This window comes from Phoxinus phoxinus, assembly GCF_949152265.1.
Source record: "Phoxinus phoxinus genome assembly, chromosome: 10".
NCBI classification, from domain to species: Eukaryota; Metazoa; Chordata; class Actinopteri; order Cypriniformes; family Leuciscidae; genus Phoxinus; species Phoxinus phoxinus.
Window position 1 is genome coordinate 2,045,603 of NC_136885.1, and position 23,267 is coordinate 2,068,869.

General features: G+C 42.9%; 1 protein-coding gene across 3 annotated transcripts in view; it reads right to left on the bottom strand.

Annotated features, from left to right (window-relative positions):
• The window catches only part of LOC307005391 (NACHT, LRR and PYD domains-containing protein 3-like), a 60,275-nt gene that overhangs the window by 4,104 nt on the left and 32,904 nt on the right, over positions 1-23,267 (bottom strand). For all 3 annotated transcript variants that reach the window (XM_079625510.1, XM_079625509.1, XM_079625508.1), the window contains 3 exons: positions 16,438-16,509; positions 15,342-15,515; positions 6,432-6,605 (listed from right to left, as the gene is read on the bottom strand). In XM_079625510.1, coding sequence (XP_079481636.1) covers positions 6,432-6,605; positions 15,342-15,515; positions 16,438-16,509 — 420 coding nt within the window. The remainder of the gene's footprint in view (positions 1-6,431; positions 6,606-15,341; positions 15,516-16,437; positions 16,510-23,267) is intronic.

Below are 23,267 nucleotides of genomic sequence, written 5' to 3' on the forward strand. Positions count from 1 at the left end.
CTGTGTGTGTGTGCTTCTGTGTGTGTGTGCTTCTGTGTGTGTGTGCATGTCTGTGTGTGTGTTTCTGTGTGTGTGTGTGTGTGTGTGTGCTTATGTGTGTGTGCTTCTGTGTGTGTGATTCTGTGTGTGTGCTTCTGTGTGTGTGTTTCTGTGTGTGTGTGTGAGTTTCTGTGTGTGTGTGTCTGTGTGTGTGTTTCTGTGTGTGTGAGTTTCTGTGCGTGTGCTTCTGTGTGTGTGTTTCTGTGTGTGTGTGTGCGTGCTTCTGTGTGTGTGTGTGTCTGTGTTTGTGTTTCAGTGTGTGTGTGTGTGTGTGTGTGAATGTGTTTCTGTGTGTGTGTGTTTCTGTGTGTGTGTGCGCCAGGGTTATAATCGTTAACGAAAACGAACGAAAAAACGAAAACTAGATGGGAAAAAACATTGTCGTTAACTGAAATAAAAATAAAAACGAGGCAAAACAAAAAAACGATAACTAAATAAAACTGTAATGTGTGGTTGACAAAACTAACTAAAATAAAATAAAATTATAGAGTAAATTGTCCTTAGTTTTCGTCTTTGTCAATGTCTTTCCTTCGACGCCATTTAAAAACACGCAGAGAATTCGCTCAGCTGTGTTTCCTTTCCCTGCTCTCCCTCCGTCTCTCACACACACACACACACACACACACACACACACACACACACACACACACACACACACACACACACACACACACACACACACACACACACACACACACAGACACACACACACACCCCTCCCCTCCTCTCAAGTCTCCAGAGAACGTCTCCATGTGAACGCGTTCGACGCGACGTTATTATAGTTTTGCATTGTTGTGCGCGTGAGAGTTTCTCTGTGTGTGTATGTGTGCGTGTGTGTGTGTATGTGTTTCTGTGTTTGTGTATGTGTTTCTGTGTGTGTGTGTGTGTGTATGCGTGTGTGTATGTGTTTCTGTGTGTGTGTGTGTGTGTATGCGTGTGTGTATGTGTTTCTGTGTGTGTGTTTCTGTGTGTGCGAGTTTCTGTGTGAGTGTGTCTGTGTTTCTGTGTTACAGTGTGTGTGTGTGTGTTTCTCTGTGTGTGTATGTGTTTCTGTGTGTGTGTTTCTGTGTGTGTGCACGCGAGTTTCTCTGTGTGCGTATGTGTTTCTGTGTGTGTGTTTCTGTGTGTGTGCGCGCGAGAGTTTCTCTGTGTGTGTATGTGTTTCTGTGTGTGTGTTTCTGTGTGTGCGAGTTTCTGTGTGTGCGAGTTTCTGTGTGTGCGAGTTTCTGTGTGTGCGAGTTTCTGTGTGTGCGAGTTTCTGTGTGTGTGAGTGTGTCTGTGTGTGCGTGCTTCTGTGTGAGTGTATCTGTGTGTGTATGTGTGTGTGCACGCATGAGTTTCTGTGTGTGTGTGTATTTATGTGTGTATGTGTTTCTGTGTGTGTGTGTGTGTGTGTGTGTTTCTGTCTGTGTGTTTGTGTGTGCGTGTTTCTGTGTGAGTGTTTCTGTGTGTGTGTGTGTGTGTGCGCGCGAGTTTGTGTGTCTGTGTGTATTTATGTGTGTATGTGTTTCTGTGTGAGTGTGTGTGTGTGTGTGTGCGTGTTTCTGTGCGTGTGTGTGTCTGTTTCTGTGTGTGTTTCTGTGTATGCGTTTCTGTGTGTGTATGTCTGCTTCTGTGTGAGTGTGTGCTTTTGTGTGTGTGTGTGTGTGTGCTTCTCTGTGTGTGTGTGCAAGTTTCTGTGTGTGTGTGCGCTTCTCTCTGTGTGTGTGTGTGTGTGTGTGTTTCTGTGTGTGGCTGCTGGCCAAGTCACTAGTGTGTGTGTGTGTGTGTGTGTGTATGTGTATGTGCTTCTGTGTGTGTGTGTGTGCTAATTTCTGTGTCTGTGTGTGTGTTTCTGTGTGTGTGTGCTTCTGTGTGTGTGTGTGTGTGTGTGTGCGTGCTTCTGTGTGAGTGTGTCTGTGTGTGCGTGCTTCTGTGTGTGTGTGTGTTTCTCTGTGTGTGTGTGTGTGCATGTTTATGTGTTTCAGTGTGTGTGTGTGTGTATGTGTTTCTGTGTGTGTGTGTTTCTGTGTGTGTATGTGTTTCTGTGTGTGTGTGTGTGTTTCTGTGTGTGTGTTTCTGTGTGTGTGTCTGTGTTTATGTGTTTCAGTGTGTGTGTGTGTGTGTGTGTGTGTTTCTGTGTGTGTGTGCGCGTGCGAGAGTTTCTCTCTGTGTGTGTGTGTATTTCTGTTTCTGTGTGTGTATGTGTTTCTGTGTGTGTGTATGTGTTTCTGTGTGTGTGTGTCTGTTTCAGTGTGTGTGTGTGTGTGTGTGTGCTTCTGTGTGAGTGTGTCTGTGTTTCAGTGTGTGTGTGTGTGCTTCTGTGTGAGTGTGTCTGTGTTTGTGTTTCAGTGTGTGTGTGTGTGTGTGTGTGTGTGTGTGTGTATGTGTTTCTGTGTGTGTGTGCGCGCGCGAGAGTTTCTCTCTGTGTGTGTGTATTTCTGTTTCTGTGTGTGTATGTGTTTCTGTGTGTGTGTGTCTGTGTTTATGTGTTTCAGTGTGTGTGTGTGTGCTTCTGTGTGAGTGTGTGTCTGTGTGCTTCTGTGTGAGTGTGTCTGTGTTTATGTGTTTCAGTGTGTGTGTGTTTGTGTGTGTGTGTGTGTATGTGTTTCTGTGTGTGTGTGTGTGCGCGCGCGAGAGAGTTTCTCTCTGTGTGTGTGTATTTCTGTTTCTGTGTGTGTATGTGTTTCTGTGTGTGTGTATGTGTTTCTGTGTGTGTGTGTGTGTATGCGTGTTGTGGCATCATGAGAGGACGTGTTCTAGAGGGCAGAGCCTCAGATGGCTGGAGCAAGATGGCCGTCTGTTAAGGACTACAAGCCAGACATTACGGCTTTCTTATTCAGAACGTCTGCAAAACTACACAACAGAAAAATATTTAAAAACCAAAATTGATGAAATTGATGATTCGGTCGATCAAAACTCTTTCTGGAACCTATATAAAAATCTTGTTAGTTCAGTTCTGGCATCACCTCCATCAGGCTGATCCAGAGTCAGTCCAATATAAAGCCCTCCTCGCCAATGAAAGCTCAGCAGAAGCTCATCCTCTACACACACTCACTCTGCAACTCGTCCATCAGACTATCCTCCCCATTGACCACTAGGGCTGGGCGATATGTAAAAAATATTTTATCGATAATCGCCTTAAAAAATATCGCGATATCCGATAATATCGTCTACCCAAGCCCCGCCCCCAACACGCCCCGCCGGAGACAACGCTATACCGACATACACCGTTATGGTTGAGTTTGGCTGCACTTTATCTAATGATAGCCTGTCGGGGGAGAGACGCACACTTCGATTAGACTGGATTAACACATGCAGCATCTTAATTGTTAAGAAAATGAAACGAAATAAATGAATAAATCAAGCCTTTATTACAAAACACTGGCGATATCATACAGCATTCAGAAAAATGCGCACCCCTAGTTCCTCCGTCTATGGCCCATGACGCTACGATGAGCATAAACTATAGCTACTTTAAACAAACGCGGGTCAGGAAGAGGGTCGGGTACAATATTTTCTTTCTTTTTTTTTTGCGGTCCGAGTTGCGGGCGGGTTAGTTGAAAACGTCGGTCGGGTGCGGGTTGTTTATACATTGACCCGCGCATCACTGACGCCTACCTATCGCCTGATTTAATGAGGATCAGTTTAATTTCCTAATATGTAGCGCTGTTTTTAAACTTGTATTTAAACTATAGCCTACTATATTTATTATTTGTCTAAAATTAGGAATTAAAAGCGAATTCTTTCGTTCTGCATGAGCAAAAACGTTTTTTCCCCTCCTCCTTTTTGGTCTTAGAGTTCCAAGTTCACCTTGAAGACTTACAATCTCATCTTTTTAATGTTGTTTTTAGTATTATTATAATTTTTTATTAATATTCATAATCAGAAGTATTATGTATCTGTTTTATACATTTTATACTTTTTATATACATTCATAATCATTTGTAATCATTGTGTTTTATGAATCATACTGTTCACACAATGTTTTGAATGCATATGTGGGAGAGGGAGATTTTGGGAGATTTTGAGTGTCTAGAATGGAATGTATGCAGTGTTTTTTCTACCTAGCATAATATATACATGCTATGTTAATGGAAACCACATGTTTCAGCATATAAGAACTGAAGCTCTTTGTTTAGGCAGAGAGAGAGAAATGACTGAGATGCATGAAGATCTTTTGCTGATCCGTTCTCTCCCTTATGTCTTATATAAAATGGTAAAATAAATTAGATATCTTGGCAAAATCATTGGTGTCTGTTTCCATGAAATCAATTAACAAGGGGAAGCACGATTTTTAAATCTACAACCTTAAGCCGTTTACGAAATAAAAATGATAGCTTTATTTATTTAGAGACAGAAGTCATTAAAAGTTATATTTGGATATTATTTAGTTTCTTTTGTCATTTATTTTTATTTAAAGCAAAGTAGGCTATAACGCTTCCAATAGGCTATAGCCTGTAACGGAGCTGCCAACATTGTAATCTCCGAACGCGTGCATGAGAGATTCAAATCAACGACATTTCTTCATCCGTTTGCAATATAACCTCATTTTAATTTTAATTACAATGGTCATGTTTGTAGGCTATATCTGAATTAACGGGATAGTTTTTTTTTTTCCGTATGCAGAACAAAATTTTATAAAAACGAATAGCATATGAATAAAATAAAAATAATTTAAAGATCAAGAAATCCAGAAAAAAATGTTTAACAAAATTACGAAAGAAAGGATAAAGGATGTATGACTGGGAACGCATCTCAAGGTCCCGGCTACACACACTCATGTTGCCGTTAGAGAGTCAGCACCGAAAAACGGGCATATAAAATGTTAGTTAAAGTTACAAAAGTTCAGTGAGTTATTTTCTTTTTCCTTTGTTTTTTGATCATCATTAATGGTGGCAGCGAGTATTTTTCTTTCTCAACTGAAGACAAAATCGACTGTGTTTACGGGGATATTAGAACTTGAAAAAAGGTGTGTACTGACGTCTTTCTGTGGTTGAAACAATAATTTTTCTGTTGTTTATTCATGTTTATTTGATTCTATAAATTAACTAAGGATAATTGTGAGATATAATTATGTGTGTGTGTGTGTGTCCGTGCACTATATATGTGAGAGGCGGCTCGTTGTTTGAGTGCGCAGCTCAGTACACATCGCGCATGCAGAAGTGTTCATTCGTCTCGAAGAAGAATCGATTTTGTATTCCTAATCCTAACTAGCCTATAAAAAATATTTCATTCATATTATTGCATGTGAATAAATATGTATAACTATAGGGCTATGTGAAATATAGGCTATGTCATTTTTTTAATATAGACGATTATCGTCTAGAAACGAATGTTATAATCGACATCGCGATACTTGGGAGACATCGTCGATATACGATAATATCGTCATATCGCCCAGCCCTATTGACCACAGCTACAGCCACACAACTATTGTTAAAGAAATCCACACACATCTAAAACACACTCATGACCAATCACTAAAAGCTCATTTTGACCTCCAGAATAAACTCCAATGTTACTCGACCCTCAATAGAACCACTATTGGCCAGTTATCTATTTATTAAACATGTTAAAGAAAGACAAATCCTCTCAAAATACAGATTAAGTGACCATGATCTGGAGAAAGAGAGAGGAAGACATAGACAGAGAGCAGAGGAGTGTGTGTGTGTGTGTGTGTGTGTGTGTGTGTGTGTGTGTGTGTGTGTGTGTTTTTTTGTGTGTGTGTGTGTGTGTGTGTGTGTGTGTTTTTGTGTGTGTGTGTGTGTGTGTGTGTGTGCACATAGAGGATGAGGAACACTTTCTGCTCTTCTGCTCTAAATACACCAATATAAGAGAAACTTTTCTGCCCAGATTTAAAACCTTGATCCCATCATTCTCTGAACTGAGTGACACTGAAAAATGTCCTTCTTACTCGGAGAAGATGATAGTACAGCTGCACTAGCGGCTACATATGTGTTAGCTATTCTCAACGCCAGAGACGGCTAACTCTAGAGTGACCCACTGTATGTGTCTATTTATTAAGATGGATTGTGTTTATTTATATATATTTACTATGCTACATATGACATGATCTATACATATATGTTTTGTTTATTTGTTTGTTTTGTTATTTATATATAATATGTTGATGCTTTGGCAACATTGTGTTACACAGTCATGCTAATAAAGCTAATTTGAAATTGAATTGAGTGAGAGACAGAGAGAGAGAGAGAGAGAGAGAGAGAGAGAGAGAGAGTGTGAGTGAGTGAGTGTGTGTGTGTGTGTGTGTGCTTAATGTATTTGTAAACATTTTAAGGAACTATTAAAACTAATGTAATTAATGTAATTATTAAAGCACTTAATTACATTTTTTGATTTTCCGTGATTTTCTTATTCACTCCGAGTCTTTATGGTAGAGATGATCTTACCACAGTGTCTCCAGTTTACAGAGAGGATTCTCCAGTCCAGCAGAAAACAGCTTCACTCCTGAGTCTCCTAGTTTATTATCAGACAGATACAGTTTTCTCAGGTGTGAGGGGTTTGATCTCAGAGCTGAAGCCAGAGCAGCACAACCTTCTTCTGTCACACCACACCTTATCAACCTGTAGAGAACAATGACACACATTAAGCCTATATCCAGAGATAAACATGACACTTAAAATAAATAACATAATGCTGTCAATATGAAATATATACAAATATTCATTAGTTCAAGTTGTTAAATTACATCAGTTATGATTAGAGGATTCAATATACAGTTTATACAGTATAAAAATCATTATTTCTATGGAAAGTCCCCATAAAACATGGAAACCCAACGTGTGTGTGTGTGTGTGTGTGTGTGTGTGTGTGTGTGTGTGTGTGTGTGTGTGTGTGTGTGTGTAATTAATGTATTTGTAAACATTAAGGAACTTGTGTGTGTTAGGACTGGGAGAAAAAAAATCAACTCAAACTATCGCAATTTTTTGGTTCATGATTTAAAAATAGATTTTTTTATTATTCCAGAATCAATATTGATTAAAATGAAATTGCTTTATTTTTGTCCTTGCTTATAGACGAGGTTGACAGAAGTTAGCCACTTTTGCTCCAACAGAGGATGAAATGTGTCGTGATCTATGAGTGTCGTAATATCCAGTTCAAGTGGCCGTGTGGAAGAGCGTGAGGCTGAACGCACTGAAAAGCCCTCGCGCTGCTCATATGCTGAGAGAGAGATAAGACAGTAGAGCTGCACGACTCATCTTTACAATACTCTGATCTCCATTCACACACACACACGATCTTCTTCACATTCCTCTGTCTATTAAACCTTTGACAAAATCATATCGCAACATTCAAATCTGTGTTGGCGCTGCCGCTGACCCGGAGAGAGATGTCATGAAACAGCTTCACAAAAGGTCTTTAAAACCTCATAATAGTTTCATTATTTCTGTGATACAATAGTTCACATGATCATAGAAGTACTGGGATAAAAGTTTAAAGTTCAAATATAAACACGGATGTCTACGGTAGCGATCAAAATCAGCTTTTGATAGAAACAATCGCAATACATATTGTATCAGCACCATCGTGATAATATCGAATCAGGAGATAGCTGCATCATCCCAGCCCTAGAGTGTGTGTGTGTGTGTGTGTGTGTGTGTTCTTCCACTAGAGACGTGGAGTGAGGCAGGGCTGCAGTCTGGAGTGTGTGTGTGTGTGTGTGTGTTCTTCCAGCAGAGACGTGGAGTGAGGCAGGGCTGCAGTCTGGTGTGTGTGTGTATGTGTGTGTGTTCTTCCAGCAGAGACGTGGAGTGAGGCAGGGCTGCAGTCTGGTGTGTGTGTGTATGTGTGTGTGTTCTTCCAGCAGAGACGTGGAGTGAGGCAGGGCTGCAGTCTGGAGTGTGTGTGTGTGTGTGTGTTCTTCCAGCAGAGACGTGGAGTGAGGCAGGGCTGCAGTCTGGAGTGTGTGTGTGTGTGTGTGTGTGTGTGTGTGTGTGTTCCTCCAGCAGAGACGTGGAGTGAGGCAGAGCTGCAGTCTGGAGTGTGTGTGTGTGTGTGTTCCTCCAGCAGAGACGTGGAGTGAGGCAGGGCTGCAGTCTGGAGTGTGTGTGTGTGTGTTCTTCCAGCAGAGACGTGGAGTGAGGCAGAGCTGCAGTCTGGAGTGTGTGTGTGTGTGTGTGTGTTCCTCCAGCAGAGACGTGGAGTGAGGCAGGGCTGCAGTCTGGAGTGTGTGTGTGTGTTCTTCCAGCAGAGACGTGGAGTGAGGCAGGGCTGCAGTCTGGTGTGTGTGTGTGTGTGTGTGTGTTCTTCCAGCAGAGACGTAGAGTGAGGCAGGGCTGCAGTCTGGAGTGTGTGTGTGTGTGTGTGTTCTTCCAGCAGAGACGTGGAGTGATGCAGGGCTGCAGTCTGGAGTGTGTGTGTGTGTGTGTGTTCTTCCAGCAGAGACGTGGAGTGAGGCAGGGCTGCAGTCTGGAGTGTGTGTGTGTGTGTGTGTTCCTCCAGCAGAGACGTGGAGTGAGGCAGGGCTGCAGTCTGGAGTGTGTGTGTGTGTGTGTGTGTGTGTGTTCTTCCAGCACAGACGTGGAGTGAGGCAGACGTGGAGTGAGTTTGTGTGTGTGTGTGTGTGTTCTTCCAGCAGAGACGTGGAGTGAGGCAGGGCTGCAGTCTGGAGTGTGTGTGTGTGTGTGTGTGTATTTCTTCCAGCAGAGACGTGGAGTGATGCAGGGCTGCAGTCTGGAGTGTGTGTGTGTGTGTGTGTGTGTGTATGTGTGTGTGTGTGTGTGTGTGCATGTGTTCTTCCAGCAGAGACGTGGAGTGAGGCAGAGCTGCAGTCTGGAGTGTGTGTGTGTGTGTGTGTGTATTTCTTCCAGCAGAGACGTGGAGTGAGGCAGGGCTGCAGTCTGGAGTGTGTGTGTGTGTGTGTGTGTATTTCTTCCAGCAGAGACGTGGAGTGATGCAGGGCTGCAGTCTGGAGTGTGTGTGTGTGTGTGTGTGTGTATTTCTTCCAGCAGAGACGTGGAGTGAGGCAGGGCTGCAGTCTGGAGTGTGTGTGTGTGTGTGTGTGTATTTCTTCCAGCAGAGACGTGGAGTGATGCAGGGCTGCAGTCTGGAGTGTGTGTGTGTGTGTGTATGTGTGTGTGTGTGTGTGTGTGTGTGCATGTGTTCTTCCAGCAGAGACGTGGATTGAGGCAGAGCTGCAGTCTGGAGTGTGTGTGTGTGTATGTGTGTGTGTTCTTCCAGCACAGACGTGGAGTGAGGCAGACGTGGAGTGAGTTTGTGTGTGTGTGTGTGTGTGTGTTCTTCCAGCAGAGACGTGGAGTGAGGCAGGGCTGCAGTCTGGAGTGTGTGTGTGTGTGTGTGTTGTAACAACATTTACTATTACGTTTGTAAGGGTCAATTTAGCTCAAAGGAATTATTAATTAATTTATAGGGAATCTTTAAAAGAATCATTCATACGGCCGGCCGTAGTTATCAGCTCTGCAGCGGATATAAATATCCAAACTATAGTGAAAACACTATAAGCAAGGTAACTTAGATCAGCAGTTTAAGACATTAAATTCGTAAGCACATAACACAAGAAATTATCTTTCAAATATAAGCAAGACTTTATGGATTATTCTAAAACATAAAACTAATATCTAACACAAACACACGCACACACACATTCATACGAGTTGCAGAAAGAAAAAGAGTGAGGAAAGAATGAGTTTTAAGAGCGAGGTGATGAAATCCCAAGTTTCTATATGCACTTATAAGACATGACCTGAACGAATCATCAATCCTTAATTTAACCCTTCTATCGTTTCTTAGGCGGGTTATTCAATTTATATTAAAGCACCAGTTCAGTTAAGAGTCTGGAGGCTACTTGCTTGTCTTTGCGTTCCTTTGGGAATTCCTTTTGTCGGCGTAAAAGGGGGTTTCCCGGGTTCGTTGATTGGCTGGCAGTCTTCTCGTAGCTGGATAGATGTCTTGGGCGGCCAATCACGTGGTGTGTTGGCGGATGGATGGAAAGTCTTTGAAGTTGGAAGCGGGCTTCGCAGTCGAATCGTTTAAACGAAACTTTGCAGCAAAACTTAACTTAGAACCGAGACTTTCAACGGGAAAGAAAAGAAAACTAAGAGAAATAAAGAAAAGTGAGGCGAGTTTAGATGGCTTGACTGAAGCTGTTTAACCCATGTTCTTCTGATCTTGATTTGGGTTCTTTCGTCCGCTCGTCTACATGGTTACTTGTCTGGAGTAAATCTGCTCTTCCGCTAACGGTCTTTTTCCTTCTATTCCTCCCTTCTAACTTTCCTTCTTTCTAAACTTCTTTCCAACCTTCTGAATCTTTGTTCGGGTTTAAGCTCAAACGTTTGTCCAGCCTCCTGGATGAGTTCTGACCAATTAGGCACAATTAGGCAGTCTTTATTTGAGAGGTGGCATTTTCTTCACCTCACGTCGTAAATCATGCGTTATCTGTGATCTCTTTATATACAATACAATACAAACTTTATTTCTAAAGCACATTTAAAAACAAGCAAGTTGACCAAAGTGCTGTACATTGACATTAAAACAGTAAATAGATAAACTACAACAGACAATTTCAACGCCTATCATGCTTGATTAAAAGCTAAGGAATAAAGATGAGTTTTAAGTTGCGCTTTAAAGGGGGCTGCGAGGCTGGGGGCCAGTCTGACATGAAGAGGCAATGCATTCCACAATTTAGGTGCCGCAACTGAGAAAGCTCGATCCCCTCTGCTCTTTAGCCGTGTTTTAGGAACAACAAGGAGAAACTGGTTTGCGGACCTCAAGGACCTTGACGGAGCATGTGGCTTTAACAGCTCAGTAATATAAACAGGAGAAAGTCCATGAAGAGCTTTAAAAACGAACAACAAAATCTTAAAAACGATTCTAGAACTAACAGGCAGCCAGTGAAGAGAAGCTAAAATAGGGGTGATATGTTCGCGCTTACGAGTTCCAGTGAGGAGGCGAGCGGCAGCATTTTGAACTAATTGAAGACGAGATAGGGAGGCCTGGCTGGCACCTACATACAGAGCATTGCAATAATCAAGGCGAGTTGTGATAAGCGCATGTATAACCCTTTCGAAGTCTGTGAAGGATAAGAGTGGCTTAATTTTTGTAAGTAGCCTAAGTTGAAAGAAACTGGCTTTCACCACAGAATTTATCTGCTTCTCCATTTTAAATTCATAATCCATTTTCACTCCTAAGTTAGTTACAATTGACCTTACATAAGGTTGAAAAGTGGCCAGATCTATTTTGGAAACATCAGATGTGCCACTGGGTCTAAGAATCATGACTTCAGTTTTATTCTCGTTAAAGTTTAAAAAATTTAGGGCCATCCAGGTTTTTATATCATTAAAACAGTCAACTAACCTTATTAAAAAAGTAGCATCATTTCTTTTGATGGGCAGGTAGATTTGCAAATCATCTGCATAGAGATGGAAGCTGATATTGTGTCTTTTTAGTATGGATCCAAGGGGGAGCAGATAGAGTGAAAAAAGAATCGGCCCGAGAATCGAACCCTGGGGAACTCCACATGTGAGAGGCACAGAATGTGAAGTAAAACCACCAAAACTGACTCTAAAATCTCTTTCTGACAAGTATGACCGAAACCATTCTAGCGCAGTGTCCCTTATCCCTACGTCATGTTCAAGGCGAGAAATAAGGATGCAGTGATCGACTGTGTCGAATGCTGCTGTGAGGTCCAAAAGCATAAGAATTGCACAATCTCCATAGTCAGTCGAAATTAAAAGATCATTAAAAACTCTCAGAAGTGCGGATTCAGTACTATGACATGTCTTAAACCCCGAATTGGAACACTTCAAGAACACTATGTGTATCTAAAAAGGACTGTAACTGAATAAGGACTGCCATCTCTAAAATCTTCGAGACAAAAGGAAGTTTAGAGATAGGGCGATAGTTTGATAGTACTGATGTTTCCAGATTAGTTTTTTTAATAAGTGGCTGCACCACTGCCTGTTTAAAATAAACTGGTACAAAACCTGAAACAAGGCTGCTGTTAATAATTTCTTGGATGCTAGATCCAATAGAGTCCCACACCTCTTTAAAAAGACGAGGTGAGATAATATCAGAAGGACAAAATGTGGGTTTTAACTGTGCAACAATCCTTGTAAGAGTAGTAATAGATACAGGTTCAAATCGGGAAAAAACAGCTGCACACTGTATAGATATGGAGTTCATCTACAGAGTACAGAGGCCACAGTTTAGACATCATTACTATTATAAGAATACAAAACATTTTACACAGATTTCAATCAAGCCATCTTCTGAATTACGAACATATGATCGTACTGATAGGAAGCACGACACACTTTCATTCACACATCTAATAGTTATAACCATTACATGACTTATATGATCTAAGCATAATATACACACATAGAGGTTGTAAACACAATATATAATTATGTAGTTGGATTATGTTTGGTTAGAAGTTCATCAAGAATTGTTTTGGGATGATTTTATGTAATTTTATATGTAAAGTCTTAGTCTCTGTGGGTTTTGAGGAGGTCGTTCAAAGGTCCTCAAGAAAAGGAGGTCTGTTTTACATCCTTTGTCGTTAATCTTGTTGGGTGCCAGAGCCGTGCCATCTCTGAACCAATCAGTCTTTCCCAAACTATCTAACTTGACAACGTTCGTCGTTGTTGGGCTCATCTTAAGGCCATAAATTCCTTACTGGGTTTTTTTCCGTTGGCTATGGTAGACTGGCTGGAGCCGGGGTTTTATGGCTCTGGATTGGTGATTTGAGGGTTGGAGTGTTGAGATCTGTGTGGAATTATGTTTGAATGAATCACCTGGAAGATTCATTTGTGTTTGGTTCGCCCTCAAATGCTACAGTGTTCTTCCAGCACAGACGTGGAGTGAGTTTGTGTGTGTGTGTGTGTTCTTCCAGCACAGACGTGGAGTGAGTTTGTGTGTGTGTGTGTGTTCTTCCAGCACAGACGTGGAGTGAGGCAGACGTGGAGTGAGTTTGTGTGTGTGTGTGTGTGTGTTCTTCCAGCACAGACGTGGAGTGAGGCAGAGCTGCAGTCTGGAGTGTGTGTGTGTTCCTCCAGCAGAGACGTGGAGTGAGGCAGAGCTGCAGTCTAGTGTGTGTGTTCCTCCAGCAGAGACGTGGAGTGAGGCAGAGCTGCAGTCTGGAGTGTGTGTGTTCCTCCAGCAGAGACGTGGAGTGAGGCAGGGCTGCAGTCTGGAGTGTGTGTGTGTGTGCGTGTGTCCTTCCAGCACATATGTGGAGTGAGGCAGACGTGGAGTGAGTTTGTGTGTGTGTGTGTGTGTGTGTGTGTGTTCTTCCAGCAGAGACGTGGAGTGAGGCAGAGCTGCAGTCTGGAGTGTGTGTGTGTGTGTGTGTTCTTCCAGCAGAGACGTGGAGTGAGGCAGAGCTGCAGTTTGGAGTGTGTGTGTGTGTGTTCTTCCAGCAGAGACGTGGAGTGAGGCAGAGCTGCAGTCTGGAGTGTGTGTGTGTGTGTGTGTTCTTCCAGCAGAGACGTGGAGTGAGGCAGAGCTGCAGTTTGGAGTGTGTGTGTGTGTGTGTGTTCTTCTAGCAGAGACGTGGAGTGAGGCAGGGCTGCAGTCTGGAGTGTGTGTGTGTGTGTGTGTGTGTGTGTGTGTGTGTGTGTGTGTGTGTGTGCGTGTGTGTTCCTCCAGCAGAGACGTGGAGTGAGGCAGAGCTGCAGTCTGGAGTGTGTGTGTGTGTGTGTGTTCTTCCAGCAGAGACGTGGAGTGAGGCAGGGCTGCAGTCTGGTGTGTGTGTGTGTGTGTGTGTTCTTCCAGCAGAGACGTGGAGTGAGGCAGGGCTGCAGTCTGGAGTGTGTGTGTGTGTGTGTGTATGTGTGTGTGTTCTTCCAGCAGAGACGTGGAGTGAGGCAGAGCTGCAGTCTGGAGTGTGTGTGTGTGTGTGTGTTCTTCCAGCAGAGACGTGGAGTGAGGCAGGGCTGCAGTCTGGAGTGTGTGTGTGTGTGTGTGTTCTTCCAGCAGAGACGTGGAGTGAGGCAGGGCTGCAGTCTGGAGTGTGTGTGTGTGTGTGTTCTTCCAGCAGAGACGTGGAGTGAGGCAGGGCTGCAGTCTGAAGTGTGTGTGTGTATGTGTCTGTGTGTTCTTCCAGCAGAGACGTGGAGTGAGGCAGAGCTGCAGTCTGGAGTGTGTGTGTGTATGTGTGTGTGTTCTTCCAGCAGAGACGTGGAGTGAGGCAGGGCTGCAGTCTGGAGTGTGTGTGTGTGTGTGTTATTCCAGCAGAGACGTTGAGTGAGGCAGAGCTGCAGTCTGGAGTGTGTGTGTGTATGTGTGTGTGTTCTTCCAGCAGAGACGTGGAGTGAGGCAGAGCTGCAGTCTGGAGTTTGTGTGTGTGTGTGTATGTGTGTGTGTTCTTCCAGCAGAGACGTGGAGTGAGGCAGAGCTGCAGTCTGGAGTGTGTGTGTGTCTGTGTGTTCTTCCAGCAGAGACGTGGAGTGAGGCAGGGCTGCAGTCTGGAGTGTGTGTGTGTGTGTGTGTGTGTGTGTTCTTCCAGCAGAGACGTGGAGTGAGGCAGGGCTGCAGTCTGGAGTGTGTGTATGTGTGTGTGTGTCCTTCCAGCAGAGACGTGGAGTGAGGCAGGGCTGCAGTCTGGAGTGTGTGTGTGTGTGGGGCCAGGTCCTGCAGCACTAGCTATAGTTTCGGGACGCTTCGGTCTGGCTTACTACGGTATTCTTTTCGGTTATAAAAAAAAAAGGGAAAACATTTTTATATTTTGAAATGTACAATAAATATCTATAGCAAGTAAAACATCTCTGTTATGCAGAAGGCTTTGTTGTGTTTATATACAGAAGACACAGGACACGAAAAACAAAGTACAAACACATGAACTCACAGCGCAGGAGAAATACAGCAAATGCTTTACAAATATTAATCCTCTTACATCATATGAACAGAAATAGGAAATTTATCTGGCTTTTCTTTCTTTTTGCTGTATCGAAAACGTACATCACTGTATCGTATCGAAACAAACCGTGAATTTTGTGAACCGCCTATTTGCAAAGCACAAAGTTAATTTATTACGTACATATATTGTACTGAAAAAGCACTGTTCTTGTATTACAATAAATATTTAGTACAGTAACTGGGTTCATGTTTAAATCAATAATGTCTCATATCTTTATGTACTAGTAATTCTATACAATGATAGGTCAAATGCAGCAAGTCAAAAGACCAACTGGACCTTCTTTGCCTGTTTGCACACATTTCTTTGAAGGATTGCAAAAATATCGTCTGAATATCGATATCGAGATATTGGAAAAAAATATCGAGATATTCATTTTTGTCAATATCTCCCACCCCTATGTGAGAGTCACGTATGATCTTACCCCAGTATCTCCAGTTTACAGAGAGGATTCTCCAGTACAGCAGAGAGCAGCTTCACTCCTGAGTCTCCCAGTTTATTATCAGACAGACTCAGTTCTCTCAGGTGTGAGGGGTTTGATCTCAGAGCTGAAGCCAGAGCAGCACAACCTTCATCTGTCACACCACACCTACCCAACCTGTAGAGAACAATGACACACTCTTCACTCTCTCAGATCAACACAGAAATCTTTGTTTTTAATTGTGTTTATAATTTGTGCAATCTCTTTTTTAAACAATTAATTCAATGTATCAGTAAATGCTGTTATTCTAAGAGATTATGTCTCTAGGGAGAAAGATTATATACAACTGATCAAATGGAATACATTGAATACATTACATATAAATGTTTATATACATACATTATAAATGCATATATTATCAAATAAATTTCTCACACAAATATCATTAAAAACGGTTAAGTAGATCACAAATCAGATCAGATAGGTGGAGGGTTTAAACGCTGAAGTGTGGCTCATATTATTTGTTAAACCATTAATTTATAATGTTTGAAGGAGAACTCCGATCAATTTTAACATTGAGCTCATTTTTTTGTAAATTTGGAGTGCTGTCAATACAGAGAACAACGACAAAAATCAGTGTTGCCTACACTGTGTTATCCTCTTTTTAAAATTTGCACCCTATTGACTTGAATGGGGCACGTTTTAAACCTGCTTTTATCCTCTTATCATCCTTGATGTGTCATACAAGTGCCCAGCCATGTTGAGTGATTCCTTCAGAGTGAACACGGTGAATCTGACTGCATTAGATGTGAAAGATATTAATAAAAATGATGTTAATTCAACAAGCGCACAGACCAGTATTTACTTCCTGTTTTCGGTCGAAGTCCACAGTAGTCGACTGTCGAGTTCACGCGCGTGATCATAGGTAACTAAAGCAACAGTGGAGACTCAGACTGACAGAAAGAGGATAACACGGTGTAGGCAACACCGATTTTTGTCGTTGTCCTCTGTATTGACAGCACTCCAAATTTACTAAAAAATGTCCTTTAAGAACTGTTGTAATGTTTTAACAGTGATGCTTGTTCTCAGTGTTACTTACTCAGCGCATCTAGTTGCTGTAACCACAGGCAGCAGCTTCTGAAGAACTTCATCTCCAGTGTTTTGTGGGACACTAATTGAAAATAAAAAAACAAATAAGTTAATTATTAATGCTAACAATAATAATAATTCATATCATAAGTAGGGATGGGAATTTATACGATTTTATCAATATCAATGCCACTGACGATTCTGCTTATCGATCCGGTTCTTTAACGATTCTCTTATCCAGTCCTGATAGCACTGTGTGGAAAATACTCAATATGAAAAAAGTGGTTTTATTTGTTTTAAAGCTTACCCTTGAGTAAGCAAACTGTAATTTATGTAATAAATGAAACCTTATTGTTAAAAGACAAGTTCGGTAGTTTACACTTAAAGCCCTGTTTACAGATCGTATCTGATGAAATAGAACGGTTAAGATTAAAATTTGGACACATGCTGCTGTCCCGAGAATTTTAGGTTTATTTCGCTTTTGTGGACCTATTTTGCCAAATGCGTCACACCCGTTGAGAGCTTGAATAATAGACACTCCAGCCCAGTTGGTGGCGATAATGCACCTTTGCCAATTGCAAGCAAACCGCTGGCATTTCATTGAATACACAGAAGAAGCAGAAGAAGAAGCGGCGGAGTAATACCGTACCTCTAGGGGTGTAACAGTACGCAAAAATCACGGTTCGGTACGTACCTCGGTTTTAAAGTCACGGTTCGGTTCATTTTCGGTACAGTAAGGGATAGAAATGCAAAACATTAAACTGCTGGTTGTTTATTATAAACTTTTTTTTTACAATTTGTTTACACTTTTTTAAACACACTTTTTAATAAAATATAACGTTAGGCTAATAAATAAAAAAGATATAAAATAAATTAAAAAAAGAATAAGAAATAAAATACTGCTGCAAAGTTCTCCACTAAATAAAATACTCTCAAACCAATATTGTGTTGTTGTGTATGTGGTGATCTTTATTTTTGCGATATTTATGTCCGAGCCCGACCCGAGAGTTAAAGTCCAAATTTTTTTTTCTCATACTAATGACACATGTACGTTTGTTTGTGTGGAAAGCCCGCTTTTAACAGAAAGGCATTCGGAAATGTCCACAGATGAGCGCATCAGCGCTCTTAACACAGGCGCGCTTGCACGTGTTTCGTTGTCACAGCAACATAAACAAATTTCCGCACACAGGAAGACAGATGTTATGGTAATATTTTACATGTATTTGAATCACAAAAACGATTAATCAGATTTAATCAGTGCAACGCGGAGACTTCCGACACTTAATATGTTCGTGTGGAAACTCGGAATTGACGTATGTTCCGCACACAAAACTAGCCTAATTTACGTGAAAGATTGCATTCGGTGCACATGTGCACCGTACCGAAAGTCCTGTACCGAAACGGTCCGGTACGAATACATGTACCGTACACCCCTACGTACCTCACACAGCAAATTCAATACAAGTCAATGGAGTTGGACAAAAACTACGATAAAACCTGTTGGAAAGCATCTTTTTCAGCGATTTTTTTTGGGACCGTATCAGTGACCACCCCTGACCACTCGGTGAGTTTCACGTCTTTGTAAACGAAAGTTTAATGTGTTTTTAGGAAGGAATCTTCCAGTGCACATAGACAACCATTGTGGGGGTGGGGGGGAAAGCGAAATAAACCTAAAATTCTCGGGACAGCAGCATGTGTCCAAATTTTAATCTTAACCGTTCTATTTCATCAGATACGATCTGTAAACAGGGCTTTAAGTGTAAAATACCGAACTTGTCCTTTAAGTGTTACTGATTAGTTATACACAGATTCAGACGTCTGGTGGGTTCAGTGTTGGAGAGATCAGTTGTTTTAACCATTCATTAAAATAATCGGTTCAAATTAGTCATTAGTTCGTGAATTGGACGTGTCACGCGCGTTGTGTGATTATCCCAGCAGTCAGGACGTCCCACAAGATGTGTGTCAATGTAATACTCCTGTAAAGGATGATATTAATGAACAAGTTCAAGCGATGCGATCACCAGTGTTGCTTTATCTTGAATGACATACAAACAGAGGTGTCAAGTAGGGCTGCAACTAACGATTATTTTAATAATCGATTAATCTGTCGATTATTTTTTCGATTAATCGATTAATCGGATACAAATAAAAAAGCATTTATTTCCAACCCTTTATTCAAAAACAGAGTGCAAATTCACAGTGCAAAAAAATCTTCAGAAAGAGCACAAACAGGCTCGGCTCCTTGAACATCCCTGAGCTGTTAAAGTAATATTTTTTTTTTTAATTGACTAACACAAAAAACATACAGGTGCTTTACATCTGCCAAATATATAGGACTTTTTTAAATAAAGTGCACAAAAAGATGTATATTTTTGTTTCAGGGACCTGAGCTGTCAGAACAATAAATAATTTTTAAAAAAATTAAGAAAAATACAAATCAGAAAACTTAACAGGATTTGTTTAAACGTCAGAACTTGTTCTCCACACTACACTCACAGACGCACAAATTCCACACTCACAGACGCACACACTCACAGACACACACTCACAAAAAAATACAATGGATTGACCACCTCGTATGGTGTGTATTTTGCAGATCATCCTTTCCGAGCATATAGTGAAGTTTCTCTGAGTCATTTAGACTTAGAGTAAAGAATGAAAAATTCAGTGCTGCTCGGACACACTCGGTCTCTCGCGCGCGCTCTCAGATGCACTCGGTCTCTATCGCGCGCTCTCAGATGCACTCGGTCTCTCTCGCGCGCTCTCTCAGATGCACTCGGTCTCTCTCGCGCGCTCTCTCAGATGCACTCGGTCTCTCTCGCGCGCTCTCTCAGATGCACTCGGTCTCTCTCGCGCGCTCTCTCAGATGCACTCGGTCTCTCTCACGCGCAAATAGACTCGGTCTCTATCGCGCGCTCTCAGATGCACTCGGTCTCTCTCGCGCGCTCTCTCAGATGCACTCGGTCTCTCTCGCGCGCTCTCTCAGATGCACTCGGTCTCTCTCGCGCGCTCTCTCAGATGCACTCGGTCTCTCTCACGCGCAAATAGACTCGGTCTCTATCGCGCGCTCTCAGATGCACTCGGTCTCTCTCGCGCGCTCTCTAAGATGCACTCGGTCTCTCTCACGCGCAAATAGACTCGGTCTCTATCGCGCGCTCTCAGATGCACTCGGTCTCTCTCACGCGCAAATAGACTCGGTCTCTATCGCGCGCTCTCAGATGCACTCGGTCTCTCTCACGCGCAAATAGACTCGGTCTCTATCGCGCGCTCTCAGATGCACTCGGTCTCTCTCACGCGCAAATAGACTCGGTCTCTATCGCGCGCTCTCAGATGCACTCGGTCTCTCTCGCGCGCTCTCTCAGATGCACTCGGTCTCTCTCACGCGCAAATAGACTCGGTCTCTATCGCGCGCTCTCAGATGCACTCGGTCTCTCTCACGCGCAAATAGACTCGGTCTCTATCGCGCGCTCTCAGATGCACTCGGTCTCTCTCACGCGCAAATAGACTCGGTCTCTATCGCGCGCTCTCAGATGCACTCGGTCTCTCTCGCGCGCAAACACACTCTATATCGCGCGCTCTCGGACACACTCGGTCTCTCTCGTGCGCAAATAGACTCGGTCTCTATCGCGCGCTCTCAGATGCACTCGGTCTCTCTAGTGCGCAAATAGACTCGGTCTCTATCGCGCGCTTTCAGATGCAGTCGGTCTCTCTCGCGCGCAAACACACTCTATATCGCGCGCTCTCGGACACACTCGGTCTCTCTTGCGTGCAGACACACTCGCCCGCAAACACACGTGTCTCAAGCGCAGTGTCGCTCACGGAATTCGCTTCGCTTTTGTCCAGTCCAGCGCCTCATAGCTCAACTAAAAATTATTATTTTATTTTATTACATCTCCAAGTCGCTCGAGACAACACATCGATAATGAAATTCGTGGCAACTATTTTGATTATCGATTTTTATCGATTCGTTGTTGCAGCCCTAGTGTCAAGTTACTTAAGTAGAAGTTGTGGGTATCTACAGGGCTTAATTTGAGCCGGAACACGCCGGAACATGTTCCGGCACCTATGACGTTGGATCCGGAACCTTTTTTATTGGATCCGGCACCTCCTGTGTCAGTGTCACTATGGAAAATGAATCGCCTAAATTAAAAAATAAATAAATGACTGTTTGTGAAGTGTTCAATGTTGTTATCTGTCTTGTTAGTCTTTATTTCCAATTGAAGCTCCGCAAAAATCTTGTGTTTGCATTTTCGATGCGTTTTGAGGTGAATTTTCTGGGTAAGACGGACGGGGGGAGGGGATGCACTTCAAGTGACAAATGCTACGCGCGCTTGTTGTGTGGTTGAGATCGCTGTTAGCGTCGTTTCACTCAGGGGAATAATGTCAAAAAGACAACAAAGTTTGCTTAACTTTTTCAAAATTGCTGGCCAGTCAGATCCCAAACATGCAAAAATCGTGTCCGCCGATCAAGATTGTGTAGACCACGGTGGACACAGCAGTAGTACGCCTACCATTAATGCTGCTAAATTTGCACCTGTTGTTAGCGGGGATGAAGATGACGACGAGACGGCTGATGGGCACTTTGAATCTGCGAGAGACTGTGATGGCAACGAAGCAGGTACATTTGTCGGGGACACTCAAACTGAGCAAATCTGGACGGATGCTCAGTTTACAGAGAAAAAAAAAAGTTATCCCTGGCTTATAATGGACAAAACTGGACTGGGCTGTGCCATTTGTAAAAAAGTGGGATCACTCGGTCCGGATAAAACTGCAGGTATGAAACTGGCAAAAGAATGGATCTCGGGCTCAGTGACATCATCTGCGCCCGATTTAAGAAAAAAGCAAAGAGCCTTAAGGAAAAAGGTTTTTGAGCATGGGAGTACTAAAGCACATGTAATGGCATCAAATATTTGTGACACAGCAAATGAAAATATATTGGTAAACGCAGTTATCAATATCCAAAGCGATCAGGTGCAAACAACTGCCAGAATTTTTCGCACCGCTTACAAGGAGGCCAAGCGTCACAGGCCAGCTCACGGCTTTGAACATGAAATAGACTGTCAGGAAATGAATGGTGTGGATATGGGGAGGATTCTCCACTCTAACGTGGCATGTTCTCATATACAACAACATATTGCAACTGACATGAAAAGAAAACTGCTTGAGAGGATTGTCACTTGTGCTCCAAAAATCAGGCTCATGTTGGATGAGGCCACAGGCTTAAATAAAAAGAGCGGATTAATCGTGTATTTACGAATGCAGTTGCCAGAGATGGAATCGCCCGAGAACATATTCCTTGATCTTGTGGAGTTAGATGATTTTGGCGCAGAAGGCATTGTCCGCAAACTGTTGGATGCCTTAGATCACGCAAACTTAGACGAGTCATTCCTCTCAAAAACACTCGTCGGTCTCACATGTGATGGTGCGTCAGTGATGCTCGGACGCAAAAGTGGGGTGGCAACTCGACTTAAAACCCGCTTCCCAAACATCTTGGTGTGGCACTGCTCTGCGCATCGACTTGAGCTTGCAGTTGGTGACGTGATGAAAGAAATGGGGGCTATAAATCATTTCAAAATCCTCATGGATAAACTTTACGCACTGTACAGCACATCAAACAAAAACCGAGTGGAGCTCAAAGAGTGTGCTGACGGTTTGAACATTCAATTGTGTAAAATTGGTCGGGTGTTAGACAACAGATGGGTGGCATCTAGTCTCAGAACAGTCGAAGCTGTGTGGAGAAGTTATCCTGCCCTCCACAGACATTTTACGCACGCAGCGGAGGATTCTGCTCGCGAGAGCGCAACTCGGGAAAGCTACAATGGCATGGCAAAGCGTCTTTCATCCCATGCCTTTGTTTATAATTTAGGACTCATGTATGACGCACTGCAAGAACTGTCAGAGCTGTCTCTCGAGCTCCAAAAACAACAATGCAATATCATAATGGCGCATAAAGCCATTTGCCGACAGATCAGGGTGTTCGAGGCTATGTCTGAGCGGCCCGGTCGATACAGCCTATTGAGCCAGCGCGGGGTCGAGGAAAACTCCTTTCAGGGTGTACCGCTGCATGCTGGGCGGCTCACTGACAAAACCCTGAACCAGAGGATGTTTTTTGGGAGCATGGCAAGAAATTTGGAGAAACGCATGTTATCACAGGGGAAAGACCAAACAGGATACAACAAGCTAATTGAGGATTTAAAAGTGCTTTATCCACAATATTGGCCTCAGGATGATAACGCGCTGTTCGGGGAGTGTGAAGTTGAGACGCTCTGCCAGCTGTTTTGCATTGATAGCCCGCGGAATGTCATCAGGGCATTCAGGGAATACCGTGACAATAATGGGACATTCATCCCAGATGAACTGAATTACCTCTTGACTGCGGTCAACACTGTCCCCATCTCAAGTGCTGAGTGTGAGAGGGGCTTTTCCCAGATGAATTTAATTTGTACAGCAAACAGGGCATCTCTTCTCCCCTCTACCATCTCCTCCCTACTCTTCCTTTGCCTTGTCGGCCCGCCGCTCACCCGGTTCAACCCCTTTCCATACGTGAGGTCATGGATTGCAAAAGGACATAAAACTGCACTGGACACGAGATCTAGAAAAAGAAACAGGAGAATGGAGGCCGGGGGCTCTATCGATGCTGTTTGGGCAGTTTTGGACAAATAGACTAATGACGGTAGGAAGAAATCATAATTATTCCATGCTGTGTTTGTGTTGATTATTGACTGGTCATTATTGAAATATATAGCCTACTATATATGGTTTAATTTGTGTATATTTAAGTCCCACAAGTAGCCTGATGCTGTTTATGTGGTCACATGATGGAGTGTTCGTCTCATCCAG